Genomic DNA, 22,446 nt, shown 5'->3' with positions numbered 1-22,446 from the left:
TTTGGCCTTTACTCTCTTATATGTGTCTCTTCCTCTTTGTATTTCCTCTTTTCCACAATAATAGAATTCTTTTTCCAGTTGATGGAATATGGTATTGTGGAGGTTGTCTACCATGGTTCCTTTGACCTATGGGTTGAACTAATGGCCTAAGTTTGGTGCTATACAGAAATTTGTTCCCTATGAGAATGGCTTTACAAGTTCACTATGGTGATGAGTTCACCTAAGAAGACACTTTAGGCATCTAAAAATTGATATACACTTTAAAGAATTGAATCAATACCAAACCAAGTTTGGGTTTTCCTTACAAATGCATGTAAAGGGTTAAAAGCGAAGCTCCAAAAAGAATAATCAATCATTTTTCCAATATAGATCTCCTTTTGCGCCAAGTATAACCAGACAAAAGAGTTCTAATTTCCACAATTCCCTCAAAGAATCTAGTACTTATTTCTCTCTCAAAATCAACTGAAAAATGCACCAAATGTGTTGTCTTCCACAAATTCCTTTCAAGCATCCAGCCTTCTCATTCTCCCACTAGGTAAATCCCATGACAGTTTAAAACTTTAAATGGAGTAAGACCATAACTCCACAGTGAAATTGCAATGTAGTACAAGTGATCAAAACTGGCTCTGATCCTTTGTGCAAATACCACCAACAGTGTGTATAACTTAGTTTTTTTGCTGCCTTAATCCTCCATACCAGCTTCCATATGGGCCTGAAGACGACAGCTCTCCTAGATAAGGGATTGTAATATATTTGAGGTTCAGCCTCCCCAAATCTGTCCTCTCTGAATTGCACTTGAATCAAATTGCACATCTCATTCCATTCCAAATCTTGGACGGGCCTCCTGACCAAGAGATAACAATACCTGACCTCCATAGCTCCTTAACCACTCGTGTAATGTGGTCTCTTTATAAGTTTTGGTCAAGATTAAGTTGGAAATTCTTCTTTCAGTGCTAAATCCCTGCACCATCAAACCAAAGATGGATATGGGCACATTTTTCGAAGCTCAAAGCAAATGCTCCTTGAGAAAATAGAATCCTTTAATCATGTCGTCTTACAGGGATGACACTTTCTCCAAAGAGCTTGCTCCTGTATGCAAGTACACAACAAGTTACAGGGTTTTTTGGGGTCAAGCTACCGTAACATTCTTCGTCAGCAAAGAGTCATTAAATCATTCAATCAAGCATTGAATGTAAAATCGACGAGCAGTAATGAGAAACAAGGGCTCCATATTTGACAGCAGCATTGGAGCAGAAGGCAAAAAACAAAATAAAAATCATCGAACAAAAGACTAGAATACATACTACAAAGAAATATTGAGTTCATTGCGTCAGTCACAATAGAAGAGAGTCAACCTTTAGGCATCTCATATGTTCATTTTCCAATGAAAATCACCTGCATGAAACAGATACATCGCTATCAACGGCATTTTTATATTTCTTGTTACGAAGTCAAAAAGTCGTGACAGGGAAAAGGCAAGTTTTCCCACCTTGGTTTTAGTTGCACTGCCACCAAGAGAGAACACCTAGATGAGCTGTGGCTGAACTGCACCCAAAATTAGATGTCAGTTGGCAGCAAAACCATCAATCTGCACAGAAGATCAGATAAAGCAACAATCAGAGAGCTCCATCCATCTTATAGAAGATCCAGCCTACTCCTATAATACATATACTCTCTAGATAAAACAGCAATTACGCAGACCTTCAGTTTTCTGCCAAAGCTTACCAAAAACTTAACATCAGTTTCATCTTGATTATGAGACATGGTCTTTACCCAAGGTATGCAAAATCACTGAAGCCTCAGAGTCGAATCCATGACTCAGGTACTGGTCAAATATCAAAGAATACTTTAAAGCGAAAGACAGCTCTGTTGCACTTAAGCTGCAGGAAATAATACTTTTCCATTCTTTGGCTTTTCCATCCAAGCAAATTCCATGCAATAAGGCGGCAAAGGTAACTGAATCTGTAGTGTAGCCTTTACTAATCATCTTGTCACGTAGTTGCAATGCAGTTTTGAGCATTTTATGCAAACAGAGGCTGGTAATAATGGAATTGTATGCAGCATTTCTCGGGTGCCAACCATCTGATATCATTCTTTTAAAAGTTGCCATAAACTTAGAGTTCATCTCATCCTGAGGATCATTTTTCTCTTTTGAGAAAATAGTAGGTGTGCAATGGGAAAAGCCATTGACCAAATAATTGAACGTGACATCAGTTGGATAGCACTTGTGCATGAGCATTTGTTCAAAAATAGAAGCTGCTTTTGCAAGTTTTCCCACTTTACAAAAGCTACCAATTAGTATACTATAAGTTATCACATTAGGCATCATACCATTTGATTGCATTCCGTTGAACAAATTTTCAGCTCTCACAAGATCTCCATTCTGACAAAAGCCATAAATTAGAGAGGTGTATGTTACCACATTTGGCATACAATTGCGCTTTACCATGTGAGGGAGTATCGTTAAGGCTTGGCGCAAATCATGTTGCTTTACATACCCATCAATTACTGTAGAATAAGTAAAGGCATCTGGAGAAATTTTTGACTTTTTCATTCTACTGATGCAAGCAACTGCATCTTTCATCAGTCCAAACTTACAGTATCCTTTGATCATGGCATTGTACCCCACAAGCCCAGGATCCATACCCATGTCAATTGTCTGCTCAAAGAGCTTCTTTGCTTCCTGAAATTCCCCATTTCTTACACATCCATCGACTAAAGTGGCATAAACATAAACATCAGGTAATATACCATGGCCAAGCATCTCATCAAGGAGCTGCCTGGCAGCGGGAAGCTTCAATTTTTTGCAGAGCCCACTCATCAAAACATTATATATTCCAGCATCAGGTGATACTCCCCTTTCAATCATCTTGTCTCGAATGACTAATGCAACATCAACTTCACCAGAGACCACCAATCCATGGACAAGTGCTCCGTAAGTTGACACATCGGGCTTTTCACCATACTCTGTCATCTCAGCAAACAAACTTAACGCCCTTTCAAAATCACCAAATTTGCAGTACGCATGTATCAGAGGAGTATAAGTAAACTTGGTCGGCACCAACCTCATATTCTTAACCTGCTCTAGAAACTTTTCAGCTTCCCGAATTTTCTCATCCTTGCATGAATAAGAGATCAATATGTTATATGTCACGATATCTGGCTTAGTGCCAGCTTCAACCATTTTCCTTACAGTGTCTATTGCTTCCACAGTAAAACCATGCCTACACCTAGCATCAATGATAGTGTTATACACTCGGGCATTGACAATCACACCCCTCTCAACCATCTCCTGCACAAGCATATCAACTTTCTCAAAATTTCCATCTTTACAAAACCCATTTATCAGTGCCCCATAAGTTTCTACTGTGGGTAAAAAGCTCTTCAATTTCAACTCATTGAAAAGCCTGTACGCACTTCTAATGTCGCCCTTCTTGCAGTAGCCATCAATCAATGTATTGTAAAAAACAACATTTGGTACACAACCTTTACCCCACCTATCCTCAATCAATTTCCTGCCTTCTTCAACATACCCCTCTTTACTCAACCCTGTAACAATAATACAAGTGCTAAAATTATCCAAAAAAATTTCCTCAACACCGCCACTTCTCTCAACGAGCTCATCATACAGTCTTCTAGCAGCTTTAATCTTACCATGTTTTACAAGACCATGAAGTAAAGAATTAACAGTAACTACATGTGGAACCAAATCATAAGTTCTCAATACAAAATAATACAATTCAACAGCTTTATCAACCAAATTAGAATCAGAATAAGCTTTAATTACAGCATCCAACGCTTCAAGAGTAGGAAACTTATCTTCACAAGTAGTCAAGCTGTACAACAAACTTTCAACTTCAGGGAAAACTCTAAACTTAGCCAAGAGTTTCAAAAGAGAAGAACAAGCAAAACGATCAAGGGGACAACCATATGGTCTTTGAGAGACCCAATCAAAGAACTTGAGACCCACATGAGCATCCTTAAGTTTGTCGAACACAAGGTGTGCAATGTCGGAAGGGACAATTTCTTCCTGTGAAAGACGGATTTCGACAGCGTTTTCCCATTGTTGTTGGGTTTGGAGGATTTGACAGACCTCGTTAACGAGTTCTTTGATACGGCGTGTTAACGGGAAGTTGGAAGAAGAAGAAGGGGGTTTTGGTTTTGGGTTGTGGAGGGGTTTAATGCGGGAGAGAAGGGTTTTAGACATATGAATTAGAAAATAGTAAACTTGGTGTCATCTCCTGGATGAAAGCTCAGTCCAGGAGAAACAGATGAAACAAGATTGATTTATGCGGTTTTGGGAACTTCACTGTCTCTCAACTCCAAGAGGCTGCTACTGTTTCAAAATCTGAGTGTCTCAAAACCTCAGAGAACTTCAACAGTGTCTCAAACCTCAAAGACTCGGGTTTTTTTTCTCTCACTTGGGCGGGCGGGTGTGTATAAATTCGGTCGAAATGATTAAATTTCAAAAAGTTTAAGGTCAAAAACAAGTTTTCCGATTTTTTGAACTCTGCTTATCTAACTATTAGTTTTTCATTTTTTTAATTTGAAATATCATCATTGTTGAGATAGAAAAATGAAAAACTCATATAGTTAATGTGTTTCTCTATAAATAATTAGTGATAGTTTAAATAGAAAATTTACATATCTAATAGTTTAGATATGAAATTTGAAAATCATATTTTATGTGTGTATTTAATCTAAAATGTCATTAAAGTGGGCCAAAGTCGCCATATATGTTTGGTCTAATTATGCCCTTTCATTTATTTTACCAAGTTTAAAAAAAATTGTGTCACACAAAATTTAGTTGAGAATATATTTAGTCCAATCTAATTCTTAGCTACAATTGTAGAACAACTTGATTGAACATTTTTGGTAAACCGCTTTTGTATATCGCCTATAAAATGCATTCGTTATGTATTTAGAGAATTGATTTATAGTATTTGACAATGGATACAATTACTTTCATTATTGTCATTTCATTAGTATAGAATTGCTTGGTTAAATTTCTCAGAAGAGTACTACTTCCCCCCAAAAAAATTATTTTTGAAAAGTAATTTTAAAATTAATATTTATATTTAGAAATAATACTTTTCAAAAACAATTTGGCAAATATTGATTAGAGGTATTGGTAATTCCACGTGGCCATAGTATGAACATTTTCCACGTGGCCATAATATGAACATTTTCTCTGGGACTACTAATAGCAGAGGCAAGGGCTAGTTTTAATTTTTAACCACCATTTTTATCAACAATAGAACAACCGATTTTTGAAGTTGGTTCCAATGAACATGGCGATCACTTTACCCGCTAGCTATGCGGGATTGACTGTAACGCCGCCGTTTCATGCTAGGTTTCGCCGGCAATTCACTCCGTTGGCAACTCTATCAACGCCACCGAACACCAGCAGTAGCAGCCGTCAAGCGGCAGTGGATTGGGTGGAGGAAACTGCTAGTTTCTTTGAGCTTGATAATCGCCCTATAATGTTATTTGACGGTATAACCTTTGATTCCTTGCGTCATTTTTCTTTTTAATTTAATTTAATTGGATTAGATTTTACATTTTTAGAAATTGTTGAAACAATGAAGGATTTTTGAATGCTGTATTTGGTTTAAATTAACTGAATTTATTGATAATTAAGAAGAAATTGAATTTAGATGTTTTTGGTGGCTCATTATCGCAAAACTTAAATTTCCTTAATGCCTAAAAGTTCAGCCTTTTTCCTCAGTTGTAGCAAAAAGAGAATTAGGCGTTTCTCAAGCATAACTTTGTCATCATTTTTATATGGTCTGTTGTAGTGTAGTTGAAATAATTTTTCTAGTTTTGACCACAACCCTCCCGAGTGACATAACTTTCTTTGTAATATCTTGAAGTACAAGTTTAGAACTTAAATTAATTGATCTGAAAAGGCTAGCTAGCATACTGTTTTAGTGGTTTCAGATAACATTATGCGTGAAACTGAGAAATGTTTTGCATGTTTTCTAGGTGTGTGCAACCTGTGTAATGGAGGTGTAAAGTTTGTCCGTGATAATGATAATAAAAGGTTGGTGTTTTCCCTCTTCTTTTGTGTTTGGCTGAAAGGATATAGATTCAAACTTCTTTCCATATGTAAAAGGTTACAAAGTTGTTAAGCACCTTTGATAGGAGAGCAGAGTCTGATAATTCTTGTTCAGATCTTCTACCTGGTTCACCAAGTTATAAGTTGTGACCGGGGTTATGTACTAGGTCTGCTTTCAGGGATTGACCTTATGTCTCACTCTTAACATTTGTTCTATTGTACTCTGTTGTCTTGGCAAATGCTTGAGAGCTCTGTAGAGCTTGTCTGCTGCAGTCATTCTCACTAATTATATCTGGTTACTTCTATGCCAGAGATATTGTATAAATGGAAATTTGATATTGTAAACCCAGATGTCACATAGTTTTTATATAAATTTGATGCAAAGAGAGCCTCACATAGGTTTTTTTTCAGAAGATGAGTCTGCTAACAGAAATTGTCTTAGCTCAGTTAATCAAGGAAATGTTATTGACTCTTTGCAGTCAGACTTCTTACTGTTGTCATCAGCAATTTCTGTTCTGTGGTTTTCTGGTTTTCTTCAAGACGGTTTTTTCTTTAATTCCTCATTCTGTTGACATCCAGGAGAATTAGGTATGAAGCTTTACAAAGTGAAGCAGGGAAGAACCTGTTGAGGAGATCTGGCAGAGCTCCTGATGACATTTCAAGTGTTGTGCTTGTTGAAAAAGATAGGTATGCTGTATGTTCCCCAGAAAAAAAAGGGGGATGGGGGGAGAAGGAGGGAAGTAAGGAGCCTGACTTTTACATATTGGAGTACACATTTTTTCCAACTTCGGCTTCAATTCAAATGTTGTCCAGACGATACTAATGCTGTAGCAATCATAGCAGGAGTAACTAGTGATCACTGTTTTCATTTCAGGTCTTATGTGAAATCCGAAGCTGTTCTGAAGATTATGGAGTACATTAACTTGCCTTTCCCTCAGCTAGCCTTCTTCTTACAGTTTGTGCCTCTGTAAGTTTCACTGTTCTTATCCCAATCATGGTGGATGTAGGAATTTGCTTCACTTGTGGTGCTTAGTTTTTCCCTCATTTTAGCAGATTCATTCGAGACTTTGCATATGATAATGTTGCCAATAACCGTTATGCACTCTTTGGCCGCTCCGAATCATGTGAGATATAAATGGAGACTCTAAGCACCCTTTGGCTGCTCCAGTTCATGTGATTATACACTATACAGAAACTGGTACTTCTTCTCTCATGCAAGTAAAATACTCTTTTGTATAGAACATAATTTGATATTGTTTATTATGACTTGCTGTTGTCTGCATATTTAGCATCTAAACTTGATTCTTCTTGTTGTATGGTTCTGGTGTTATGACTGGTTACAGAATAGAGAAAGAAAAAACAAACAATCTTATCAATTGTTTCTCTATTGAAGTTCATACTTTTTATCCGATGTCCTATTCTGTCAATTAGTTATATCTGTTATACTAGTAACTTGTGGTTTATACATAAGTTCCAACTCTAATGAAAAGCTCTACGATTTCTTTTTCCCTCTAATTTCAATAGAATGTTCTGTGTACAGAGATATTCCAGCTATCTAAAAAGGAAAATTGTGGCTCTGATTAGTTATTCAATTAAAGAATATGCATCCATAAGACTTGAATCTAATAATTGCCTAAAATGACATAGATGTAAAATTGTAACAGTTGAATAGAGCGTTTTGCACAAAAACATTATTGTGGCTAATGAACAAATCAAGAAAAGAAAGTTACCGGTTTCAAGATGAAGAAAAAATATATCAAGAAAAGAAACACAATAGTGGCTTTTGACTTCTGAGTGGTTATTCATTACAGAAACTGTATCCATATGCCTTGAATATAATAATTTCCTAAATAACGAAATAGCTATATAATAAGCCTATAATAGTTAAGAACAATGGTACATGTCTCTCCTTCTCCCTACCTACTCCTTTATTAGTCTTTGTTGAACAAGAAAGCATTGTGAAATTAAAACTATGGCGGCAGCAGACATTTCACAGCAGGGCTAGTATGAGTGTATCTTCCATGAGCATTGATGCACTTGGCATGAACAGGGTTACCGTTAACAGATGATATATACACTCGATCAAGAAGTATGTTTTTGCAGCCAACAGTCTCGCTGCAGCTCAGATTTATCACCTCGTCCATCAGGGAAGTCCCTAGTATTCCTCTGAATGTTATGTCGCTCAATGCAACTGCAGCTGTCTGCATTAAATTAGTCAAAACAACCAATTAGTAATGACATTCAACAATCAGTACCTAGTTTCCAGTCTATATATATTTTGTTTGTTTTCTCACATCATTTTTGCAATTGACTCGGCTGGGACAGTAAAACTGGTCGATGATGATGGGATTGTTGACTGCAACAAATACAATTCCTTCGAAAGCAATCCTCCTTGCATACCCTTCGCCTCCCTGTTCCATTCGAAATATGTTAGCTAGTTATGGTTGTAACAGTTACTGCAGTATTTGTCAAGTGTAAATGACGAATATTAACTGAGCACTTCCAAGCTGATCAAAAATTAAGTGCACATTACCTGCCAGGTCTTAATCCTTACTCCTGCTAAGGTGTCTTTCATCGTGCAATTTCTTACGTTCACATCTTCCACTACTTCAAATCCTCCTTCTCCCAAGGATCCAATACTACAGCCATTAAATTTTTTTCAAAGGTCTTGTTTGCAATTTATAACATTCTTGTGAACTAGAATCTGAAAACCCAACAATTACCTAATACCATGGCCAGGTCCACATGTTATGCCGCTAATACTAACGTTGGACGATCCTCCTCCTATTGCAATACAGTCGTCACCTATCATAATTCATTGCCCAAAACATGTGGAGTAAACCCGTTATAATAAGAATAAATTAAGCCAGATTTTGCACTCCTGAAGTAGTGTAAGTTCATGGATAAATCAAAATGGAGTTATAGTTAGAGGTTGAGCCAGGATTTGAAGTTTATGAGTTTGGGATTGTAGTTCTTTTCTATCGGACCCATGAGCTCAACTCTAACTCTGCCCTTGGTAATAGTAGTAGGGATTTAACTTGTATACCCTGATAGTGTAAAAACTTTTATGAAGGGAAGTCGTGGGACAACAATGAAAATTGTCTCTATATGACCTATAGCTCACTGGTTTGAATTGTGGAATCAACCATTGGTACTTGCATCAGGGTAAGTTGTCTACACCACATTTTTAATTTTAAGGTGCAATTCTTCTCCGCATCCTGCATGAAAGTGGGATATTCGTGCATCGGACTGACTCTATTTAGTGTAAAAGCTTTTAATTCAAACTTTTATAGCCTAGTCACTTGTTTTATTTTTCAGGTTAATAGTTTAACTTATCATGACTCATGAGCAACTACAGTGTGTATAAGTTAAATTCGTCGATAGTGAAAATGTACCTGTTGCGATGAGAGAGTTGTGTATTCGTACATTAGTGCTACCGGAAACGTCAATCCCATCGGTGTTGAGACTATCACCAGGGGACATAATACGAATATTAGCAATGCTAACTTCATTGCAAGCAGTCAATATGATATGACTTCTAGCGCTTCTAATAATCGTTACTCCCCTAACTCGAAGCTGATCACATCTTCTGAAAATCAATGCCTATATATATAAAAAATATTGGATGACCATCACATTATTTTAGTATATATACGTTATACACAGGAAATTTGAAAACGATTGTGCATACTTTATACTTACAGTTGGTCCTTTGCATTGTGTTTCCTGGTAAAAAAAAAAAATAATTCCATAGGTAAGAAATAAGCTAGAAATTTAAAGGCTTCTAGCGTTACGATTTTCTTCATGAAAAACTTTGAAAATACTAAGATTTTAAGCTTACTTGAGATGTGTTATCATTCGTGCAAGCATTTGACCACCATATATGGCCTTGGCCATCAAAAACCCCATTGCCATTTACAGTAAGATGGTTAATATTCGCAAAAGTGAGCCATGCATTGGTTGCAGCTCCATCCCATGCCCATTTTGAGTTAGGTGCAATTATATTTCCAGATACCTGCAACAGGATAAATAAAATTTAAAAAAAAAATATTTTTCAGCATTTTTCGATCTGGCTTAAGTTATACTATGAATTAACTTTTGTGTATATATTGACATTATAAAAGAAAATCTACACTATCAGAATGATTACATATAACTGTTTATATTAAGTGGAAGTGAAGAACTAGTTATAAACTCGAATATAAGACAGACAAACAACGTGCTACAACAAGAATCCTAGTTATATTACTACTAAAACACTGGAGAATTTCTGACAGACATTTTTATCAGAAATCTAAAACGATTACTTTTCTAACGAGCAAAATTCCAATGGAAATTGTAGGTGAAGGGCATCATGACCTGAATATGTATACTGGAGGGCTTGCAAGGACCATCAAATTCTGAAGGCTTAAGTAAGAATTTCTTTCTTTTTGGTATAACAAGAATTACACGACTGGATTCCGATTGACACACAGCTTCCCATGCCTTGAGGAAAGCCTGCATATTATGATACATGATCAAATGTTTACAAATTCTCACCTATATGATTAAAAAAATACGACATAATTTTTAAGAAATTAATGTTTGTGTATACCTTTATCTTTGCCTTTTGGCTAAGATCAAGTATAGTATGGGTTCATGTGGGCCATTGACTCACACGATATTAACTTCTTCTTTTTTTTAAGAGGAGGGTCCATCAGAGTAGTTTGCTACTCGAAAGATAAATAATAAAAATAAATTTTTATGTACCGGGAGATCATCAGTTCTTCCATCTCCGACAGCCCCAAAATCGATGACATTGAAAGTTTTAATATCAGCACTCCATACAGAAGAAACCATGCACAACAAAACCAAGAAAGTTACCAAGTAAAACTGCGAATTACTAATCATCATGATCTAGGTAGTACAAGAATCATGCATAGTAAGAATGTCTAAATCTTCTACTTATTATATAAAAAAATAAAGCATAGAATAATTAAAAGCCATGATTCCCTCCACTACTTAAGATGTAAGTAACAAATCACAATAACTAGCATACATTTTCGTATCAAAACAACTACGCCATCCATTCCATTTTACGCAACACAATTAAGAGTACGAAAATTAAACCAACTAATTTTCAACGTAAATGTACATATTTAAAGAAATTAAAAACGATTAATGAAAAAATCATTAGACTCTCCAAATAGCTAATAATATTAGTGTCACATAAAAAGGCGGAAATTATGAAATATAAAATTCGTCCACCATTTACCAGTATCATTTTATTGAAGTTTCATATAAACTAAATACATAAGTTTGACTAAGATCAAGTTGCTTCACCCTCTTGGATCTCTCACTTTTTCTCGCCTATCGAAGCAAATAATAGAAAGAATATCTAACTTCTTGCAATACGAATTACGCAAGTAGTATTATTTGGACTTTTTAGTTGCGTTCAAAGTCTACAAAAGAAAAGAAAATACTTATCGTACGTACTATATAAATTCGAGGAAACTTATTAATATTAATTTAAATAGTGGTACGATTGATCGAGCCTCCTTTATCACTTCAGTCGAAAGGCAAGCAACCAAAAATAAATAGTACCAACAATAATGATTAACCTATATTATCTAGCTGCTAGATTGATATTTCAACCTACATGTTGTAATTCCATTTGGTTCAAATTTCACCAAGTTTTCGTGCTTACAAAAAATAAATTCAACGTTGGATACATAGGAAAAGTTTGTCATAAGGCTAAGGCAGGTAGAATTATATGATTTTATTCACTTATTATAATTTGGTATACTAATAATAATACAGTAGTTATAAATTAGCAGCCTTATTTAAAAGTACTAGAAATTTGACTTTACATTGGATTTGGACTACAAAGATTATTTTAGCAAGAATTAAAGAACTAACAAGAATTATTTCCTAAAGTAGATCTGCTTGCTACTTCAGTCTAACGGTATTGATAACCATTTTTTTAATGGAAAAAATCTGAGGTTCGTTGTATCTCGTGATTGAGTCTTTTAGCTTGTTTGGATGGTTATTGACTTGTTGCTTATTGTATTGTGTCGTTAATTGTTACTTTGAGTTATATTACATCGCATCGTTAAATCTATCTTTGAATAACAACAAAAAGTCTTATGTCATGTCACAATCAATTTGATACGATCATGTTTTGGTAATGATATCTGATACTAATTTATACCGTGCGTGGAAATTTCATTTGTAAATTTAAACCAAATTGAAAACACACTTTTATTTAATCATAATATCTTCATCAATTATCGTCATTGAGATATCTAACTTCTTCCAATACATCCCTAAGGATAGCACATCTTGCTAAACCAACGAATATGGAAAATTTGTCTTGCATTTTAACAATGTAAAATAGACCAAAGTAACTAACTTTACCATACCTAAGTGGCATTAGCATTCACTTTATTTATTACAACAAGACATGAATAACCCAAAAAGAAATTGTTCAAGCCATCCCACAAATCCTGACTAGGCAGGCTTTCCATTCAAGGCCCAATTTAGAAAGAAACAACCAAAAGGCCCATAAACTCTAACCACGAAATAGCCCAGCAACTGTATACAACACAGTGGAACCAACAGAAAGCAAACTCCAGCCCGAGTTTCCGGCAGATTTCACAGCACGTGAACGGCAGTAATTGTGGCCGTACCAAGTGTTTGCGGGGATGGCAACATTGTAGATGAAGGTGACGGCTTTCGAGTTGTAGCCGTAGATGGTAACATCGTACGGTATCCATCCATCGTATCCGCTCCTGTACAGGTACACATAACAGATCTGATACGTACATGGACCGTATACCGTATACGTATCCTTCGAACACCGCTCAAAAGCCCTGCTTGCTGGGTCATCTATCCGCGGTGCATAAACCTAGGGAAAAAAATGATATTCCGATCCGTATTGGACAATTGAACAGTAAAATTAAAACAAATTGGAGCTTAAAGCTGTATGAGAATCGGTATTTGTTACCTGATTTCCATAAGCATCGCCAAAGGCTAGACTAATTTGGTCTCTGGTGTAAGTTGGAGATGAGCAGCTTGTCCTTATGCTTACCGTAAATGAACAGCGTGCATTTTGTCCCTAGAATATTCAGATTAATCGGTGCTCAAAACAAATTGTTTGGTTAATTAATTGAATATATCAAATTTTCTGAACTTGATATTGCGGAACAAAAAAAAAAAGAAGAAATGACTGAATCGTACCTGGTGCAGAGTGGTGTTGATTATGTCGAGGGATGATAAAGGCTGGGGCAAGAACACGATGGATCTTGATGCTTGGACATCGGAAGTTATGGAAGCGACGGTGATAACGAGAAGAAAGAGCATCGCCGGCCGGCTGGTCATGGCTGGTGACATCGAGAACCCTCTGTTAGGAAGACTTGTTAACCAGTTTTTGGAATATGATATGGCAATCGGCGTTTACTAATTTGTGGCGAAACTTGGAACGGTACACGACTAATGTTTGGAGAGAGGGTATATTCGTCATTCCGCGTCTAATGAGCGTAGACAGAAGGTATCAGGTAAAACGGATGGCTGGTGCTACAAATAGTACAAACGTGTTTGGCATGCAAAAAATATTTAAATTTAAGCATCTGGAAATTAAACTGACAATATACCTTACGAATGAGGTATACATATGCAAAATATATAAAGTCACGGAAGTAGGAAAAAAATCTGTATACACTTATCTTTTTCAAACTTTACTTGTGAAATTTCACGAATAAATTTTTACCGCAGGGCAAGGAAGAGTAGTAGATTATCTTTTAGAGTCTGGACACAGTATTGGCTTATTCGTGGCGCTATGTATCTTAGTGAGCAAGTATATGGACATTCTCGTCTAATCCAATAAAAATATTTCGGATGTGTTTTAAGTATCTGATAGGGATGGTTTGTTTGGTAGCTGGAGCTGCGGTTCCTTATGTCAATCTTTACTGTTGAAAATAAATACACAATAGTCCTTATCTGAACTCTACTTCCTGGTTTAGACTTCAAGCATGTTCTTTCAGAAATTTCTGGTTAGACTCAAAATTGATGATATATTAAAATTTCAGAACAAGATAATGTATTATTGTGGCTAGCATAACTTTTAATTTTTTTTGTGTAGATGAAAGAAGTTTGGGTAAAATCCATAGCATTTTGGTGTTGAATATGATTTTATTAGGGGAGGCTGGTGAGAGAGGGAAGTAGTACGCACCCACAGTGGTTCATTACTGGACATTGACACACAAGCCAAGGCAAAACTACTAAGTTTAAGAAAGAGAAGTTACATAGTTAAAGACCATTAATGAACACACAAATTCAGAGGTCGGAAACCATATTCCGTTCAATTGAAAGGGTAATATAAAGATACAATCCTCAAATAACCAACTCAAACAAGTCGAATAATGTGGAGAAGGAAAAGGAATCCATTCATCCCTTTCTCCACTTTTCAAAGGTTATGGTCCTCCATAATTAGAAAGCAGTATGGGGAGTGATTTTTCTTATCTGGCCAAGTAAATAAATCAAATTAAAGTGCTAAAACCTGCTAATAAAATTACTAACAGATAGTCCATAAGCCAAAAAAAGATGCAAAACATGCATTAAAACTACACTTGACGTACAGAGTGCAGCTTGAGTCCCAGAAGCTTTGCATAAACAAGAGACGGGGAAAAATCTTCATCAGAACTCTGTTGGTGGTTTCAACCTAACAAGTCTCCTGATTCTATCTTTGTCAATGTTTTCAAGCAACCCCTTCAAAATACAAAAGCGGAATAATATCATTAGCCAGAAAGCAGCAAGTTAATTATAGCTTTAAGAATTTCATAACCACTGTATGCTTCTTCAACTAGAAACATACTGTAATACTTGAGAAGATGAGAGTTTCAAGCTTGTGATTTTATTTATGTTACATCACAGAGACATTTTATCTTACCGTCCACACAATTTCATCCAGGCACAAGCAAATCTTTCCATACTTATCCAGGAAAAGTCTCTCTGTTGGAGGTTTTCCACATACATCCTTGATAGCAGATGTTATAACAAAGATTGCTTCAGACACTGCAAATAAAGCCAATAAGTCTATATAAAAGAATGGAAAAGACAAGTTTGATGATGCCACATACAAGTGTAAAACAGACATCCCAAATATATGGAAAAGCTATCCAGGTAATCTCCGCTGACAAGAGACCACACAACATAACCTCACTGATGGAGGTTGCCATAACAACATCAGCAGACATGTAGATTTTGTGGTTCCCATAATGGAAGCTACAATGGGATTTGTCATCTAAGCTAATGTGGTAGCATTAGTGGTTGCCTTCCCCCTCTAGAGAATAAAACACCTCAAGTATAAGAAAAATAAGCTCAATTATGTAATCTACACTAAAGTATTGAAGGACATCAAATAAGCTTCACATAGAAAATCTCTTTTTCATGGAATGAACACAATGATGCAATTAGGTAGACAACCTAAAAGTAAGCTGCACATTACGTTTTAATCGCAGAAAACTCAATCATTTATATTTAGGTATACACACTCTTCTAGAGTAGATCTTGAATAGTAACTCCAATATTTAATAGAGTCAAAACAGTGGCAGGAAAACTATTAATTAGTAAGTTGACTCTATTTTTTATCATGGCGATATCCGGACAACACGTCCACACCTCGACTATTCCATCGGATACCTGCTACTTAGAAAACTTTGCCTGCCAAGACACAGGCAGATGAAACAAACCACCTAATTTTTGACTCGCTAAATGTGAACCTAATCTTCGACAGTATTAATCCCTCTTCATTGACCGCTAAATACACCTTTAGGTACTTGGTAAGTTGACTTATATTTAGAGATTTCTTTTAATGCACACAAAAGAAAGGATGATTTACTTAAAGACGAAATGGCAACATCTCAAATCATGAATTATCTTAGTTTGGAACATTCAGCAACTTCAAAGTTTGCAAGGGCATTGGTGTTCACATAATTAAGATCAGAACTGGTTTGCCTTCTTCAACTCAACCACCTAAATTAATTGCCAAAAGCATGCTTTAAGCTACATGAAGACGGCATAAACAGCATATCTAAATAAAGCTTATACATATGAGACGAAGACAACACAATTTACAGTGTCTTTTCAACATAAATTAATTGCTAATGAGGACTTTAAAAATTGTACCATGCATCAGGAAAGCTTTATTTTTTCGTTTAAACATAAAGGTTAATGACTTAAAGTGTATGTGATACACTTACATGCAAGTTCATCATACGCATCCTTTCCTACAACATAGATGTTGACATCTCCGAGTACTGTGTATACAATGTAAACAGACCTGCAGATGAAAAGTTTGTGAAAAGACTAGAGATAGAAACAGTCCTAACTCGTAATTATTAGCAAACCACCCTAAACTACAATAACTTTTTATTAAGGTTCAGCTGAGAGGAGAGTGCTTTCCAGAAGCAAGCAGCCAATTGACATAAATTCAATTCCAAACACTACAAAGGGGGAAACTTGGAAGCGATCAATCTTGCCCATCAGCACAAAGTTCCTCTCAGTGTCACCTCCCTCCTCACCTCTCTAACCAACAGTTGTTTTTTATTTATTATGTTATTACCATTGGTCAGGAATATTTGTCCAAGTAACCACAAAAACAAATTTACATACTTGTGGCAAGCCACTAGGAGTTCTTCATTCTTAATCCCTCTAAGGTTCTCCGCACCCAGCTTAACTAGGAAAGACCTCCAATGCAGACGCTCCTCTGCTGGTACTCCATTAAAACTGCAAATGAAAAGATTAAAAGAGGTCATTTCTGCCTGGAAAAGAAAAGGTAAAAAAATTGTTTTCTGTATGAAAAATAAAAGCCCCTTTCCCTCTGGAGAAACTTTGATTGAAGAAACAATAGAATAATTATCTTATTGGTGGGATGTATCCATAAAAAACAAAGAAGAAAAGGCACTGTCCCATATGTATATTGATGTCATTAACTCCTAGTGCGATACAAATTGAAAAAAGATAATGGAAGTCTTCAGATTTTAAGTCCAGGATCTAATGTTTCAATTTTTTAGGCTCACTTAGTTTCAGGAAAATGACACAATAAATGAATATTTAATACACAGAGTCAATAACGAATAGTCGAAATAGACGAACGCAATATTAGTATTTTTAATATTTTTAGAGAATGTAAATTAGTATTAGTACTATGAAATAGGATGATAAACATCAAAGTGATGGATAGCTTTTAAAAATGGCTGTAAGACTAGTGATTTTGTATGAGAATGAATATTGGGCCTTACACAAGATGAACATAGAATGCGACTATAAGATGGATGACGATTATAGAAAATTAGACAGTATTAGAATGATCACCGCCAATAGAAGGACAAATAGCACACATAGGAGATGATGATAAATGGTTCCTTAGATTGGTCTGGTCATGCCATATGAAGACCTCCATATGTATGAGTCGTTAGGTAGCATACCATAAAAAGGAAGGTGTTTAAAGGGCATAGAGTATACCTAAAATTACATTGAGAAAAATGTCTGAAATGATTCTTATAGACAATAACAGAAACTCCATTTATTAGTTCCAGTGTTTGCTGGGACTTAATTTAGTCGGTAGAGAATGAAGAGAATATAGTGTTGAAGAAGTCTAACTTGTGGAGTATTGGATGTTACAAGTCAAAAAGGAGAAAATGGATATTCAGGATCTCTGTAACCAACTACAATTCAACTAGCTTAGAATCAAGTCGCATTGTAGTAGACTAATAATTATAGGTGTTGATCAAAAGCCACCCCTCAAGTCATAAAAATTCTAGAGTTTGGAGGAAATTGACTTCAACACACACACAGAGCAAATTGAATACAGAAGATTTCTTTTGCTCTTTCTTTGTTCTCTTCATTAAATGCTTTCCTCGTTCTTCCTCCACTTGTGGTGTGCTAAGAGGAACTCAGGATAATGCACCCAAGGATGTGGCCTAGCTATCGCAGGTTTTGCATTTGCAAAAATACTAGGTGATTTCTTCTCATATGTCTTAACCTTGGATTGAGTAACCTGTTACCTGATGGTCGTTGGAGAGCGAGGCATCCAGTGGAATTAGTCGAGGTGCCTAGGAGAGGGAGGCATCCAGTGGAATTAGTCGAGGGGGGGCCCAATCGGTCCCAAGACACCCCGGTTATAAAAATAAAAAGGAACTCGGGGTAATATGCAATATGGAGAAGCATCCATTTAATGGAATGCAAAATTGAGCAATGATTTCCCATCAAACAGAACACAGCCCCCCAAAAAACAATAAAACTAGAAACTAAACACAAATTAGCGGATCTTATGTAACCGATACCATAAGCAATAAATAAATCTAATAGACAAAGCATCGATTCAAACAGGAAATTCTCAAGTAATCGTTTACGGGAAAAAAAATCAGTATGTTACCGTTCGACGAGGATGTTGCCCTCGGAGTTGGAAAATAAGACCGCCAGAAGCATTTTCAAACCCTTATTCAAATGCGATTGTCTGCTGATCTGATCACTGATCGAAAAACTCGGATCACAAATCGCGTTTTCAGGCGTTGAAGAATTTTGACTGCTAATTCTATTTTGACCTGTCTTTTCTGTTTCTTTTCTTATTGAGTCAAAAATAAAATAAAATTTTATCTTCTTGTAATTTCATTTTATTTTTTTTCAGTAACGAGAGTATCAACTCTCATTAAAACCTTCAAAAGTTGTATACACTTAGGGGTCGTTTGGTTACTGTATAAGAGACATCTTATTCATGTATAAAAAGTTGCATTAGCTTTACTGTGTTTGGTAGAAGTTTTGTATTAGGTATAAAAGTCAGCATAACTTATACCACGTTTGGTTGGTAAGAATTTAAATGTTGTATAATAGTTATTCATGTATTAATTTATACGGTGTTTGGTTGCATTTTTGTAGTCCTACATAATTAATACCAACATAACTTATGAGGGAATCTATGTATAAAGTTATGCAGGGTAGAAGGTGGAATAAGTTATGTGGGTATTAGTTATACATGTATTAAAATGATAGATTACATATTTACCCTATTAATTTATTTTTTATTTTTTAATTGGAAACTTTACTGTTTCCTATATACGTTTGTTGTTTTTATTTCTTTTTATATATAGATCATTTTCATTTCTTTTAATTTATTTTATTTTATTTAATTGGAAACTTTACTGTTTTCCTATCTACGTTTGTTATTTTTATTTCTTTTTATATATAGACTATTTTCATTTTTTTTTATATTTACCGTTTTTATTTATTTATGCAAATATAAATATTTTTTTAATATTAGAGATTTGATTGTATATTTTTTGACGGTACATATGCTAATCAAATATTAGCATTATGCTGGAGTTGTTCTATCAGTTTAGGATTTTTTTGTTTCCAAATTAGATTATTTCTAGTTGTTTTTGTTTTGTCTATTTTGTTGACCGACTTGGTCACTCTTGGACCTTGTTTGGACACATTTTTATTTGATGAATAAATAGACATGGTCCAATGTTGATTAAAAAAAATAAAAATATTAGTATTGTATATTATTCAATATATTCCACATTTTATTAACATGTATTATTATTTTGTAAATAATATATATTAATAATTTACTACAAGTTTAATATAATAGTTAATAATTCATGTATTGTAATCTCTACATAACTAAATAATACCTACATAACTAATATCCACATAGCTAATACCCGCATAATTAAACCCTGCATAATTAATACCTGCATAACTAAACCCTACATAACTAATACCTGCATAACTAAACCATGTATAACTAATACCTGCATAACTCTAACCAATAACCAAACGGCCCCTTAGTAGGCGTTTGATCATGCGATATCATATCACATTATGAAATTATGAGATGGAATTAGCATTTAGATATGTGATTTTACGCTGATTTCATCTCGTGATTTCATGATATGAGAATTTCATATCATGATTGGGGATTTTTTAAATATAAAAATTGACCCACAAGTTTATATTTTGGTAAAACAACCCACATTATATTTACTAAACATTTATTTCATATGTAAATAAAATTAATATTCACATCATTACTTTTTAAAATTTATTATTCTCACCAACATAAAATTTATTATTGATTTCAGTTTGGTGAATATAAATGATGAAGTAAGAATTGATTTGGTGAATACAAATACAAACAGAGGGAGTAATACTTTTTTGGTTTTTCATAATAAAAAAAACTTCTCTTTTGGCTACATATGAAAATGTTTAAAGCAATTTAATATGAAAAAGGACAAAATTGATGATGTATGTTTGATAATCACTACTTCCAATATGTTTGATTTTAGCACGAAATTAACGCACTGAAAATGTGCAATTTCACACAAGTGAAACAAGACATGAACATATGATATTGACACACAAGTAAAATTGTCATAACTTGTACAATGTTACATAATTATTTGCGATAATACCAAAGGGGCGATGAAATATTTATGATCTATGAGCATGAAAATATAGTTGCGAATGATATTGACCAACAAATGGCTCAAAGTAACAATGTTGGTTTGCCTTTTCGGTCATATGATAGAGAAATGCAAATTCAACGTGAGAAAATTGTCCGTATTATGTGGGAGGATTATATTAAAGACTAGTACATTACAATTTATGTTCAATTTTTTTTATTGAATTAAAGTTAGATAAAACAATTAATTAAGTGGAAAATAGATAGCTTTATAATACTTTATATGCGATTTTATAATTTTTTGTTTATTTGATAAGATTGAATAAACAATTGAGGCTATTTTAATAGTTTTACAACTTATGGGATTCTTATGTTTATTAGAAAATATACAACACAAAAACTTCATATCGCATGTCCAAACAAAACTTCAACTTCATCTCATGATTCCATATTATGATAGATCATATCATGATTCTATATTGCATGGCCAAACGGGCCCTTAATATGTTTTGGATTTATGGTAATCATCTTTTTACCACATTCTTTTTGTCTTTGGCTACCTAAATTATATACATCTATATTGATTGGTAATATATATATATATATATAAAAGTCATTTATTCTATTTGATTTATATTTTTATATGTTGAAAAAATGAACTTTATTTAGTTTTAATTCAAAGAGTTTTGCTTAGGCCCCTACCCATTAAAACGACTCTTCCATAAATGATAGATGTGGTCCATATGTCACGTCCCGCCACTTCGCAGTAGAATTTTGCGTCCGGATAGGGGCGGAAGGGTCTAGAGTTGTGGAGAGGTTTCCGGAAGACTCTAGAACCTTTTAGATAATTCAAGAAGGAAAGGAATTCTCTAGAATAATTTAGATAGTTTCTAAAGAAAGCCTTAGAATTCTCTAGAGTGTGTAGAGAATTCTAGAGAGGGGGCTTTTGTGTAAATATCTTAGGGACTTGTAAGTAAATTTAATTTACACTTTAGTCCTTAGGAGTTAGTATAAATAGGGGGTGCCATTCATTTGCAAGGCATCCAACCAAAAATCCAAGCATCCAAGTGTAAAGCAATCTTCCAAAGCTAATACAAAAGCCTTCTTCCAAATTCTCTAAGTCTTCCTTTTCATTCTCTTAGCGATCTTAGTCGTAAAGGACTTACTTGAGCTTACAAGATCGTGAAAGATTCGTGAGTAAGTTGTCAAGTGCCGCACGGAGCATTAGTAAGACTCTAAGTCCGTGACAACGTGGTATCAGAGCGAAGGTTTGATACTAAGGGAATGGCAACCGAAGAAGACGTAAACGTCGCTAGTACCAGCAACATCCGTCCGGATGGTGGAAAGAAGTCCCGAAAGGGAAAGAAGCACCAAAAGAGTCCTGAGGAAATGCTGCTAGATCCTACACCAAGCGAGGCGCTAACATCTCATCCACCTTCGACCACCGAAGCAAGTGACGATGAACGTGGCGAGGAGCCTATTGACGTCACCGCTGGAGAAGAATGGGTCGCAAGGGTTGAAGTGGCGAGGCAGGCCGTGGAGATATTAGGCCGGCGTTTGAACGTGATTGATGGCAAATTCAAGACTCTTGAGGACTTCACCCTTGAGGAGACCGAAAACATCCGTAAGGAGTTGGAGGGACGTCAGCGGGCCAAGTTTGAGATGAAGGAGGCTATCACTTCCTTGGAGTGTCGGCTCATGGAGGCGTTGAGCACGATTGAGACCATGAAGGCCGAGATGAAAGCACTCAAGGAAGGTGTGGCAGTTGGAGGATCATTGTCGCTTGATCGAGACAGGGAGGCCAGGGTCGAGGCTCCCAAGCCACCTATGTTTAAAGGCATCCGTGACGCGCAAGAGGTGGAGAATTTCCTTTGGCATTTGGAGAATTACTTCAAGTGTAATGGGCTGAAGAGCGACGAGAGTAAGATCAACACTGCTGTGTTGT

General features: G+C 35.4%; 5 protein-coding genes across 8 annotated transcripts; 1 reads left to right on the top strand and 4 right to left on the bottom strand.

Annotated features, from left to right (window-relative positions):
* Positions 1-261: 261 nt before the first annotated feature.
* On the bottom strand, positions 262-4,421 carry LOC125857927 (pentatricopeptide repeat-containing protein At1g52620). Of its 2 annotated transcripts, none has more exons than XM_049537587.1 (3): positions 1,490-4,421; positions 1,305-1,395; positions 262-1,089 (listed from the first exon to the last, which is right to left on the bottom strand). In XM_049537587.1, the coding sequence occupies exon 1, from the start codon at positions 4,205-4,207 to the stop codon at positions 1,754-1,756; it is 2,454 nt and encodes an 817-aa protein (XP_049393544.1). In that variant the 5' UTR covers positions 4,208-4,421; the 3' UTR covers positions 262-1,089; positions 1,305-1,395; positions 1,490-1,753. The 2 variants fall into 2 exon arrangements, with proteins under 2 accessions (XP_049393544.1, XP_049393543.1); XM_049537586.1 differs by having other exon boundaries at positions 1,356-1,395.
* Positions 4,422-5,217: 796 nt separating this feature from the next.
* LOC125857958 (DCC family protein At1g52590, chloroplastic) lies at positions 5,218-7,466 on the top strand. 2 transcript variants are annotated; one of them, XM_049537619.1, is made up of 5 exons: positions 5,218-5,496; positions 5,986-6,043; positions 6,638-6,745; positions 6,933-7,025; positions 7,109-7,466. In XM_049537619.1, the coding sequence occupies exons 1-5, from the start codon at positions 5,286-5,288 to the stop codon at positions 7,191-7,193; spliced, it is 555 nt and encodes a 184-aa protein (XP_049393576.1). In that variant the 5' UTR covers positions 5,218-5,285; the 3' UTR covers positions 7,194-7,466. The 2 variants fall into 2 exon arrangements, with proteins under 2 accessions (XP_049393576.1, XP_049393577.1); XM_049537620.1 differs by having other exon boundaries at positions 5,231-5,496; positions 7,112-7,466.
* A 499-nt stretch (positions 7,467-7,965) lies between these two features.
* On the bottom strand, positions 7,966-10,970 carry LOC125857935 (probable polygalacturonase At3g15720). Its single transcript, XM_049537597.1, has 9 exons — positions 10,808-10,970; positions 10,418-10,555; positions 9,900-10,073; positions 9,761-9,784; positions 9,454-9,661; positions 8,782-8,863; positions 8,592-8,697; positions 8,353-8,469; positions 7,966-8,259 (listed from the first exon to the last, which is right to left on the bottom strand). The coding sequence occupies exons 1-9, from the start codon at positions 10,949-10,951 to the stop codon at positions 8,029-8,031; spliced, it is 1,224 nt and encodes a 407-aa protein (XP_049393554.1). The 5' UTR covers positions 10,952-10,970; the 3' UTR covers positions 7,966-8,028.
* A 1,461-nt stretch (positions 10,971-12,431) lies between these two features.
* LOC125857957 (embryo-specific protein ATS3B-like) lies at positions 12,432-13,535 on the bottom strand. Its single transcript, XM_049537618.1, has 3 exons — positions 13,277-13,535; positions 13,044-13,154; positions 12,432-12,944 (listed from the first exon to the last, which is right to left on the bottom strand). Exons 1-3 carry the CDS (start codon positions 13,427-13,429, stop codon positions 12,609-12,611), a joined length of 600 nt encoding a protein of 199 aa, XP_049393575.1. The 5' UTR covers positions 13,430-13,535; the 3' UTR covers positions 12,432-12,608.
* An 835-nt stretch (positions 13,536-14,370) lies between these two features.
* LOC125857966 (uncharacterized) lies at positions 14,371-18,645 on the bottom strand. 2 transcript variants are annotated; one of them, XR_007445705.1, is made up of 6 exons: positions 18,474-18,645; positions 16,709-16,822; positions 16,297-16,376; positions 14,985-15,109; positions 14,674-14,803; positions 14,371-14,557 (listed from the first exon to the last, which is right to left on the bottom strand). XR_007445705.1 is itself a non-coding variant. In XM_049537627.1 (5 exons), exons 1-5 carry the CDS (start codon positions 18,524-18,526, stop codon positions 14,732-14,734), a joined length of 444 nt encoding a protein of 147 aa, XP_049393584.1. In that variant the 5' UTR covers positions 18,527-18,645; the 3' UTR covers positions 14,371-14,731. The 2 variants fall into 2 exon arrangements, 1 of the variants encoding a protein (XP_049393584.1); XM_049537627.1 differs by having other exon boundaries at positions 14,371-14,803.
* Between the last annotated feature and the right edge of the window lie 3,801 nt (positions 18,646-22,446).

This window comes from Solanum stenotomum, chromosome 3 (genome assembly GCF_019186545.1).
Source record: "Solanum stenotomum isolate F172 chromosome 3, ASM1918654v1, whole genome shotgun sequence".
Classification (NCBI taxonomy): Eukaryota; Viridiplantae; Streptophyta; class Magnoliopsida; order Solanales; family Solanaceae; genus Solanum; species Solanum stenotomum.
Note: the sequence above shows the minus strand (reverse complement) of the source record. Positions and strands in the feature narration are given on the sequence as shown.